At 38.2% G+C, this 12137-nt stretch overlaps 1 protein-coding gene across 1 annotated transcript in view; it reads right to left on the bottom strand.

The window, feature by feature from the left end:
• Positions 1 to 1323: 1323 nt before the first annotated feature.
• ADCY1 (adenylate cyclase 1) overlaps positions 1324 to 12137 on the bottom strand; it is a 164843-nt gene continuing 154029 nt past the window's right edge. The window contains exon 20 of the mRNA XM_054192166.1: positions 1324 to 11733. Coding sequence (XP_054048141.1) covers positions 11395 to 11733 — 339 coding nt within the window. The 3' untranslated portion in view covers positions 1324 to 11394. The remainder of the gene's footprint in view (positions 11734 to 12137) is intronic.

Genomic DNA, 12137 nt, shown 5'->3' on the forward strand with positions numbered 1-12137 from the left:
GACCCAGCTGTGTAATGGAGCATGGCAGAAAAATATTTCCAAGTACCTGACCTGGGTCATTAATCCAGAAGGTACACTATCTCATTAACATATGTATGAAAACTATGTACATATTTTATATACAAGTGTATATATGTATATATCTGTATCATATGCATAAAATCTCCCAAAGCAACACAGGGAGGGCTGTGCATTTTAGTGCTAAGAGAAAGACTTAAAATACCAATGTGTCAGGATAGATGCAACGAAAGATGAGGGATGGATTTTCAGTTTATTTAGGTCCTTTTGACTTTAGTGGAGCTATTCTGATTGAAACTTACGAAGACCTGGCACGCTGTCTTTCAGAGGGGAAGGAGAAAACAAAAAATGGCTACATAAGGCCTCAAACACTTCTCACTGGTTTAAGGGCAAACCCAGAACAGTTCCATCACGCTCACTGTCATCGCAATAATTCTGTACAACTCACACTGTGCTCTCTAACCTGCAAGAGAAACAGCTGGGAAGCCTTAGTCTAGCATTTGGAATAAAACCCCTTGCATCTGAGCCCAGGGTGTTTTCCATTACAAGGGACTCTGCATTTCCAAGTTATCTCAGGGCATATCTGCACGGACAGGTGGGACAGACCTGAACACCTCCTGCTTTTCCTCTCAGCTGTCCAGATGGGAGTCTGCTGTGATTTGGAAGCGATACTATCAAATTACTTTGGTACTGTGCCCAAGCTTACAGAGCCTCTGAAAAGACACGTTACCTGATATAATTTATCAGTTTTCAAATCAATTTTAAGTTAAACTACGCAATTTTGCACTTAGGTTGGTTCTGTATCTTGCACAATATAAACTGCCTACCCTTGGCCTAAGCTGGCCGATTATTTCTGGCTTGTGGAAAAGGAGGGATGAGCGTCCCCTCCCCATCTTCTGGTCTATGTGGTCAGTATTTTGCCAGTATTTGCACGTTTACTTTCCTCTGCTTGCACAATGGATGGAGCACTTGACCCAAACTGGCTTCCGCTGTGGTCAATGCAGAAAGTCAACAAGACTCACAAGGGAGCTTGAATTGTTCCTATAAGATTCTTTAGTTCAAAGCAACTGTGAAAGTAAAATTGCAGTATTTCTTGACGCATGTTCTTAGCCTGAAAACTGAGGAGCTGTAGTTGGACCATCTGAAAGGCAGCTTGCTATAGAATAATGAATGCAACTTGATTTGAAAAAAAAAAAAGCAAAACCAAAACAACAATCCCAAAGAGCTGTTTATTCAAGCAAATTTTTTTCCTTTATTTTTAATTAGATTCCAGAAATTACAATAGTGCAAACACTCAGTATAAAAGTTGCAATAAGAAATTTACATTCACATTTAACATTTCAGTCCATTCACTTTTTAACATAAAAATAGGACAAATATTCAATTGCTCTTCTCAATTTAACAATCCTGAAAAAGACTGGAAGATACTCTACAATATTCTATGTACATAAAAATAGACCCGTATTATTAATGCAAATCTATCATGAGAAGTTACCCAGTGTTAAGTTATTGTATTGTAGTATGTATGTACATACATATATATATATATAATGTATAGCTATATAGATATAAAAATTATTTATAGGTTCAGTGGGCTACAATAGTTGGAAAAATGACATCTAGACTTACTAGCTCATTCCTTAAAGTTAGAACTATTGATTTTATTTACCTATATAGATGTTTCTATTGTGATACGGTAGGCCTCCTCCTTGTTCCTTTGAAGTCACTGGCAACACCCCATTTGACATCAGTGGGAGAGGAACAGACCTCAGAATAAGGCCTGATCTAATAATTGAACCATGACTGGAATCCATATTTGCATTAACTTTACTGGGCTGTAAATCAGACCGAAAGATCTGATTAAATAGAGAGAAGCCAATTAAATAGAGAGAAGAATACATCTGGTTTTCCATTTGAGGAATGGACTATCTCTACCTGATGCAAATACATCGTTTTTTCAAAATGTAAGAAGAATATTCAAGTTAGTTCGGAAGCAATACAGATTTGCTGCAAACATCTGCAGGTTAAGTAGCTGAAAAGATTTCTCTTGCACAGTCTTCTTCCTGAATAGTTCAATTCAACCAGCCTTATAAAACTCCAAGAGTGGATCTTTCCTTGCTCTAATTTTTTAACAAAGACCGGCATCGAGACACAGATGACATGACTGACCTTGAAATGGGCTTGCATGTGTTTAGCAAACTGCTAGGGAACATAAATTAGGCTACCCCACTCTGCAACAAAAATGTAATGGCAATGAACAACTGAAGTTCAGTTAAGGGCAGCAGGGGCACCAATATCTTAAGAAGCAGCATTTTATGAGCTGCAGGTCACATATTTGCATCCAAAGAAGAATTATGTGGCATGCCTAGCTCCATTTCCTCTTAGTGCTATGGTGTTTATTACATTTAAATATTTCTAGGATGCTTAAAATTATGGGTAAGCCTATAATGGACATTGTGCCATCATGTGTAGGCAGACCAATTTTGATTGTAGAACACACGCTCCGTGTGGTTTTTTGCTTCTTACCTTAGGCTGCTGAACATTTCATTATAAAAAGAAGGAATCACAGACACGTTTAAATCTTTTCAATTAACACAGGAGAAAAATACTTAACATCTCATTTTCAGGCAGAACCTATGGACATATACCAGAAGGGCAAAAATTAACCTCCTGACGGCAGAAATACAAGGAGTAATCAGCAGGATAAAATCCAGACAGATGTTGAGTTGCAGGACAAGTTTTAGTGGCAGGGATTTTAAGAGATGGGTCAAATTTGGCTGAATCTGCTCAGAACTGTGAAATGTGCGCATTACTACTCTTTTGCACAACTATCCACATTCTATGTATAAACTGATGATTTCCACGTAGACAAATCTACACACAAGTAGATTACTGAAAAAGAACCTCCAAGAAGAGGTTTTTAACCTCTGTCAGAATTTCACTGAAAGTAATATCACCGCTCTAGAATTCTTTGTATTGGATTAAATTATGCTACAAACGGTAACTTCTCTTGGACTCTGTTTTTTAGACCAGTAACTCTGAAAGCATTGCTTTCATTCTTACTGTATTCTGTAACATTTTCCAAAGCTACCTCTGTGTAATAAGCAGCTGCTTGAATGCAGAAAAGAAACTCATGATTTGCTTTGTCTAAGTCCAAATTTGTGCAGACAGTTGTACTTGTAAATGGGAGCAAGTTACACAATCACTTTACTTATTTTTTCTTAATTGAACCCTAGCAACATTACTGTTAAAAAGGCAGGAATTCTAAGTGAAGAAGGATTTCTTCTGTAACAATTTAAAAATGTAATTGTCATGAAGCAATTTGTGATGGCACAGGTCATTAATTGTCACTTATATTTCATTGAAAATTCTTGATATATTGCTCAAATGGCATTTGAAATGTAAGAACAGACAACCTGTGCACCCATGTACACAAAGGAGTAAAAGACATGAGAAATCACCTAAATAACTTCAATGTGCCAGCTTAAATTTTTCATAACTGAATGCCACCATTGACAGGTCTAGGATCAAAGCAGCTGGTCAGGCACTTGAAAGTAAGACACGATAGTGTGCATGCACAGCCACAGTAATTAAAGCCCACCTTAGCCTTGCCCATAACGAGAATTGTTTTACCACCAGCAGTCTAACCTATGTCTAGGAAATGTGGCAGTGCAGTTACAAGCTGTAGGTAAGCGTTCTGTATGTTTTTAATCAATGTGTTGTGTAAGCCTGTTCTGAAGAGGAAGACAGACAGCTTTTTCAAAAGAGCTCCAAACTACCTGGACAGATTTTGCACAAAACTCAGCTCACCGTGTGGACGAGCTTTCTAGGAAATCTGTTCTTATTTAGCTTGGACCCACGTATACCTGTGTATGGCCTCCCTCCAGAAAAACTTGGAGCACTCCTTGCACCCATGTAGCTGTGCTGGTACTGAACCAAAGTAGTAAAGGAAGTAGTAAAAAAGTTTCACAGTGATGCAGCACTGTTTGTTCCTTCAGTTTTATGCAGGTGTGACATGCCTGATGCCACAGAAGGCATAAAACAGGGATCCTAATATAAAGAAGCAGATCCTCCAGCATGCAGTAAGGCACAAGCAACACCAAGTTCTCTCAGCACATAGGCTATGAACATTAACCAATTGCTAATTAAAATTTCAAGGTGCTTCCTCATGATCAGAAAATAGGCATTAAAGGTGACAACCCCCAACCATTTCTAAGAATTCCTTCTGAAATTCTGACAGCAGTTCACCAAGAGGTATTGGACACTCTTGTGAATGTGAACAGACACAAAAACTCAGAAATGGATCTGGCCCTACAGTTAAACACAAGCCTTATTTTTGTTGCACTAGGAATCTGGTTGAGTACTCTACCAGCTCAGATACTCAAGATCCATGAGATACTCAGTTCCATGTCACTGAGAGCTTTACCACTGACTTCAGAAGGAGTATTGGCTTTTCACCTTTTCTTTTCAGCAATTGCTACCTCAAAGGCTTTTTTTTTTTTATTGTTATTTTGTACTTCTGCTAACTTTGTGCTTTGTTTTTTTTCTTCTTATCCTGTTTTTGTCCTTGCACCGATCAGATTATAAGTCACAACAGGCCACCCAAGCAGTGTGACATTTTGAGGAGTAATTAAAGGGCAACAGGCATACCTCCCTTATGTGTACTTTTTTCCATTTATTTACATTTACATATTTATTCATGATTTAGATTTGGCCTGAAAACTCAGTCAAGAGTTTAAAAAAGCCTATACAGATTTCTGGAAAAAGCCAATTGTAGACAGGATTGGGGTGGAGAAGCAGAGTCCAGATTGTCATTAGTCACAACAATTACGCCACACTGAGATGCAAAACCCACTGAATTTGAGATTAATTAGTTTATGACCGTTAGAAACCCTTAACTGCTGTATGAAGCCAATCATCAGTACAAGGTAGCGGTCTTGTATGCAGGCAACTGGGATACATTGTATGAACCTACATCTTATTATGACAGAAGTACTCGCAGAAGCTGCACTGCTTTGTTAACCCCACAGTCGCCTGATTAAACAAACAAATTAACAGATTTCTAAATCCTATGTATAAAACTAGCTCAAATCTGTAAAATACAAGTAATCCTTATTAATCCATAGTAGAAAGTATTCACAGTCCACACCCTTTTTCTTCTGCCACCCACCTCAGTGTTATGCTTCTACAGTACTCCTCATTTATCATACAGCAATTATAGAATTAATTTGAGAAGTAGTCCCGGGCTGTAGTGACACAGATATGACAACTTGCAAAATGATGCATGCAAAATGCCTCCAGAATTTAAAGTTTTGTTCAGCAGCAATATGGGAAAAATCAGCTAAAGGCTTGGATATTGATTTCTTATCCCTATGTCACTAGCTGACACAGGCCTCAAGCGGTGGGTTAGGCTGTGATGCGTAAGGGAGGCATCCCTGTAAGCACGGCTTTAGTGACAGCAGGACTAGCATCAGCACGGCACCCAGATGGCTCAAAGCCGGAGAATCCAGTGAACCTTTTCCTAATAGTTCTGTTAAATACTTTCTGCTTAGCAATAGAAATTATTAGAAAATGAGCCAAAAAAGCTAACAAAAATAAGGCAAAAAATTTAATTCTTATATATATACATACATATATATATGTATGTATCCAGGAAAACAATCTATTCTCATTGTGCACTTTTCACATACAATAACTTATTACCACATTAAAAATACACTCTGGGTAACATCAGTGGGCCAAATTCACCTTCTTTACCTTCCATTGTGTTGCACCTGCATACAGCAATGATGGATTTGACACTTGGTCTTTCTTGATGACAGTACTACATCAAATGCAGTATCAGAGAATACCCATTGAATGTCAGATATCACACCATTATGAACTAGAATATCTGCTTGCTTTTTATATTACAGTAAGTAGAGTTTATTGCTTCTAATGACCAGAAGGTACCTTATGAAGACAGAATAGATGTTGATAACAATTTTCATATACTGTATTATGGATCATGGAACACTGAGGTTGGCAGATTACAATAATTAAATTACTTTTCTTTTCTATTTGCTGTCTGCATTTTGATTTTGCTTTGCTGAACGCACATGCAACTAGTGGATTTAACTCTGTGCCAGAAGTGATATGTCAAAAACATTTAGGAAAACTTACTGTTTTGTTTTGTTTTACTGAAGTCAGGCATGAGTGGCATGCAGTAGATTTCAAGGAAAAACAAAAGGACGTCCATTTCCAAAGGATTTATAATCTCCATGCACATGTAAAATGTCTCTTACAAAAATCATTAACATTTGTTAAAAGTGTGCCTTTTTGCCTCTTTTTATACAAGTGTACATGCAATTACCTGTCCGAGCTAAAACTATTTACAAAATTCCATAATACAATACATCTTTTAAAGTGAATAATACATGAAAGGCCAATGTTTTCTGTTGTTTTGTAACACTGTACAAGATTAAAAATAAATAAGGCATTATAATATAGGTTTATCACAAATTAAAAAATGTTGGTTTTCACTGTAATACAAAACTCTAACTTGAAAGAACATTATGGCTAAATAGTCCTCCTGCCTGGGCAGAACACATACAGAATCTGGACTTGCTGATGTAAAGAAAACACTCTGTTTCTGCTACAAGCAGGAATTCAACACATGAAAATGATTCACGTTACTTACTAGTGAGTTCAGACTCCTCAAAGCACTGAAATGGCACAGGTAATAAACTGTTTCCCTTCAAACAGTGACTCCCAAGTACTTTCTTTTGCCTTGTAGATAAATTACAGGCAAAAGTGTGAAAGAGATCTAGGCGCATAACCCACTCTTAGTTACAGTGCTGTAAAATATTCAGTTCAGTACCGATATGAGACATCACTGTAACCCCAAGCAGAACTTGGCCTACAGAAGCTCAACTCCTGACCTTTATATGCATGCTAAACTCCCAGAGATTTCTGCAGGCCTTGTGGGCACCTAAGGGATGCAGATTCAGCCTTAAAGAGCTGAAGCTTTTGGCTCTCAGTCTCACCTAGAGAAAGCAAGGGAGAATTTGCGTGTATTTCAGTGAAGACAAGGAAGTGTGACTTGCCACAGCGGGAAGCAGCGACAAAAACCAACGCATTTTACAGGCTGGATAAAATAGCTTTCTAGTCAATGCAAATGGAAAATGCTCGGAAATATCTAGCCAGTAATTCAACTGAATGCCAGTTTGTAATTTCAGCAGAGAATAATAATTAAAAAGTCATTTAAAGATAAAGGTAGCATAGGAACACTTTGAAATTAGCTCCCAAGACAGTGAAGTCTGAACATCTCTGATACTTCTCTCATTATATAAAGAAGAAAAGACTTCGATTATTACTATTATCTGAAAGAGAAAATGTGCAAACTGATGTGAAATATTGTGCTTGCTACTGACAGACATCGACATGCCAAAATGGCATCACTTTGTGATAGGGCTCGTATCTGTTAGCTTTTTCAAGCTAATAGTTGCACAAAGCAGTGAACAGAAGTGCAGGTGGCTATTCTGCCCACAATGCAACAAGTTACTATTCTCAGTTAAATGTGAGGGACTTTTGGGTACTGTGGGGCAGAACTGATTCCTTGCTGGGGCTACAGCAAGGTCACCCAGGCAAAAGTTACAGAGCTTGACCAGAAAATCAATAAATGCAAGATAGGAAATACGACTGCATGCATTAAGGTGGATACAACCCAAATCCCACAGAAATCCGACGAAATCCTTCTGATCATTCTCAGGGATATTGGAGTGGGCCACATATTATCCTCAGCCAATTGCCAATAAAAATTTGATGACAAGCTTCTCTAATTTGGCAGAAAATGTGCATTTGTGGGGTTCTTGGAAGTATTACTACTACCTCCTTCCACGTATAAAACTTACTGAATGCATCAAAGAATGCAGAAGAGCAGAAAGGTTAAATCTGTCATTTAAAGCTATCACACAAAAGCTGAAATAAAACAAATGTACACAGAAAAGGAAAATGGGAAAAAATGATATGAATAGGGAGGGAAAGCATAAAGGCAAGAGCACACCTTCATTATATCATGATTTCAACGGGCACCTAGTTTTTCCTATTGAAATGGCTGCTGAACACTGCCTATCTTTTTCCCATGGCTTCTTACTAATTTGTGCCTTGCCTGGACTTTCTTCATGATTCTGCACTGCTCAGTCCAGGACTACATAGAAAAATGTAGTTTTCCCCATAGTAAAACCAGCAACAACAACCACAACAAAAATAAGAAAAAACGTTAACTCAAGCAAAATCTGGGAACTGACTCCAAATACATCGTCATTGATACTGTAGGCTAGCACACCCGCACTGGACTGGCTGCAGCACCAAGAAGCCATCCTGGTCTGCTCAACCTGCTCTGGAGTCACAGACCTCCTGCAAAAGGGCCAAATGGCCAATGGACTGCACCTGACTGGTCCTTCCCATTCAACACGGAAAGCATTCTTAAAAAAGCCGTGTGCCTCATTTAACTGTTGGAGAGGAGGATTAGGCTCAGAAAAACTTTGGAGTAATTCTACTAGCACCTGCTAATCTTTTAAAATATTAAAATGGATAATCCAAATTTACCTTGTTACATTATCTACCACTGACATTACTCCAGGAGTAGGCTGGGAATGAGTCTGGGAATAAGAACAGTCCCGAGTATATTAGTACAGAGGACAATTCATTTCTGATCACTGTCCACCTAGTGATTAAAAGAAACAATGGCAATATGCCTACATCTTGGACCCATTAAAAAAGTAACAAAGAAATACATTCATAGTAAGCTTTTGGGGTGGGTCAATGGTTGTATTTGGTCTAAGTGTTCATACAGTATCAGATCTACTGCTAGGATCTGAAGATGCTTTCAGTAAGAGTACACATAAAAATAACGTTTTATTATTATTAGTGAAATTATTCCTAATTCTCTGATGCAAAAATTGTGTAACTTGGGGTCTTTGTGAGCGAAACTGAGTGATTAATGCTATTGAACATAATACTTTCCATTTTGGTTAAATATTTAACTTTACCAGTGTGGTGATTTCGTTCTTACACAGCTATTAGAAAGCATTAATACGCAGTGTGCTTCACATGGCTACCACTTATTCAGTTTAATTATATAAATATTTGTCCTTTTAAATCTGTATTCTCTACATGTATTTATTTAAATGGCTTTGAATGCCTCAAAACCAGAATTAAATTATTCAAGAAGAATATCTTCAAACTGAATAGCTGTTGGGGAGATAAAGAAATGCACCGACTTTCCACAGAGCAGTCAGGGTGCATACACTTAGTATAGTTAGGAAGCAATTCTCAGTTTTTTATAGTCATTTTAATCACAAGACTAATATTGATAGCTCTGTAATGAAGCACTCAGCTGATAGGGTACATAAAAATTAATTAAAAACCCCGCTGAAAACCACTGGAATCCCACAGCAGCCTGATATGGCTACATGGAGAATGGAAACTCCTGCAGCATTTCTTTAAGCATTTGCATCTGTTGACACAGCATTTGTCAACTTTTTTTTTTTTATATGTATTTTTATACATTTGTATACTTTTAATACAGTGACTGCTCCAAAGCAATGCTGATTGTAGGAGAATCGCTCAGAATCTTCTTTCCACTGAAATGAGTAATAAAATAGGCCCACCAAAGGGAAATGTGACATCTAGTACGCACAAGTTTTCTACTTGTGTAGAACCTGGACAACTTTGCAGCCTTTGGTAGGTTTTTCAAGTTTGGGCTTTCTTTTTGGTGGTGATGGTGGTGCTTTTTTTTTTTTTTTTAGTTAAAAGTAAGTTTTGCATGTTTTTAGACAACGTAAAGTTTTGCTTCTTTTTTGGAAAGCAGTAAGGCTGGTTAGCTTGTGTATCCCCATCAGGACAGTAGGACAGTATGGCACCATCCATGGAGCACACGTCACTCAGCAGGATGGCGTCCAACTGCCCGCACCTCAAATATGGAGCTACACTCCACATTTCACATCCAGATCAGTGTTTCAAGATGAAACCATGAACAACGGGATGTGGGCTGCGTTAGAGGAAAAAGCAGTCAAAATATGTTCCCTTTTATGCAGATTAAGAGCAGGCCTCACTCTCCTGGCACGTTTACCAGTGTGCTCCTCATTTGGGCAAAGTTTGACTGTGCTTGTTTCTCAGAATTATAGCTTTCTATAATTGTACAGCTTTGAAGATTGAGCCTGGGTAGAATCAAGATATAATAAAACTGTGGCATAAATTTAAAAATCAATTAAGACGTAAGACTATGTTGGCAAACACACAAATGTCACAAAGCTAGCAACAGCATGTTTGTCACCATTACGGGACTATTCTTTGAGCTGTTTAAAAAGGTAAAGCTAAATCCTGGAACTGAGTTACAGGACCTGTGCTGTTTGTAAAAGCCTGAAATAATACCATCCTTCCGCTCTTGAATAAAATCAGCACTGTACCAAAAGGAATGTTTCTATATTGCATAACCATATTGCTGGGCTTGCAGGGTGGCTCCTCTGTCTTGTACAGAGTCAAATAACCTGTGAAGAGGCAGCAACTTCTAAACTCTACTATCCTTTTTTTTTTTTTTTAATTGAAAGACTATATATTGCTCTTCTGCCAAACCTTAAGCTCTGTGGTTTATCTACTTCATATCCTAGTGTTACAGTTTGAATTGGAATTTTTTTTTTTTTAAGTTTTTGGAGCATGCAAAGAGAATTTTAAAAAATACATGGGGTTTAGCAATTAGCTGAATCCAGCCTTCAGTAATCTGCCATTGACAGCACAATGAACACCATTCTCGTTGCTTTAACTCATGCACTGGGAGCACAGTTTCTCTGAGTCTTGCTGTAGCCCTGGAGAGTCTCCAGGTGCCCCGCACTCCAGAGTTAAATGCAGCTTTGCTAATCCCAGACCCAACAGTGCTGGCTATGACAGAAAGAGAAATCTCTTTGCTATGTCATTGCAGGTGGATGTGTAAATAAATACATATTTTTGTGTGTATCTCTATAAATCTCTATTAAGTCTACACAGGACGGTTTGTATATGTGCATATATAGATTAAAACATATATATACACACACACACACACACAAATAATTGCTTGCATGTTTATCTCTTTTTTTTTTCATTTACCCTTTAAAAATGCCAAGAAAATATTCCTCATTTCCAAAAAATCAGGTTTTGACTTTTCCTAACAGAATTGCTAGCCCTTATATGTTCCATCCCAAGAGTTCATTACACAAGTCCCCAAGTTCTCTTTGGTTGGGTTGTAGTGGTCCTTGGTTAATGCCATGGCCTATGACCTCTGATCTCTCGGTAAAAATTCAGGCAACCATTGCTCTCCAAGTTCACTTCAAATGGCATAACCAAATCTCCTTTGCTCTACACCTCCTTCACAGCTGGCACAGAAGGAAGATAATGCAGTGTTTGATTTGCGTGAGTGGCAGACGTTTGACCTGCTCCAAGCCCAGCTTTTACAGTAAAGCTAGCAGCTGAGGACACCGACGGACAGCTGGTGCCCAGTTTTGTTTGAATGTTTGCTCTCCCATAAGGGTACATTTTCCGCTCTAAGTTTAAAGACCGTGTTTGTGAATTATTTCCATCAGCCTTTCCCTCCAGGAAATAGGTCAACATTTCGCCTTTTCCCTTTACACTGACTTTACCCCTGCACACGAATTCATAACTGCACCTTTTCAATATCCGCTGAACTTCTTCTGTTACCTGGAGACACAAAAAAAAAAAAAAAAAAAAGAACGATTAGTTTTTCCTGTTCATATAAGGTTAATCCTAGAACTGCCCACCCCTCCCCATTTTACTTCTCTGTCATGAAATATGTATAAGTAGAATGAGTTAGCACCTACTGCTGCTCCTGGGCTCACTTAGAATTTTCATAGAGAATTAAAAATCAGTGACCAAACCGGAATCTGAGAAGCAGAACTTCTGGTCTTGAGCTGACACAGCCAAATTAAGCCCTGTCCAACAGAAATGTGTAAACAATGTGTCCACTCTTGTAAACTGGTTCAGTTCCAGCGACATTAATTTGCTCCAGAAGAACTTTTGATCCCTGGAGACTAGACAGGTATTTTGGATAAAGGACTGCAAGAGTTCGTTGAGATTTTGAGAGG

Source organism: Rissa tridactyla, chromosome 2 (genome assembly GCF_028500815.1).
Source record: "Rissa tridactyla isolate bRisTri1 chromosome 2, bRisTri1.patW.cur.20221130, whole genome shotgun sequence".
Lineage (NCBI taxonomy): Eukaryota > Metazoa > Chordata > Aves > Charadriiformes > Laridae > Rissa > Rissa tridactyla.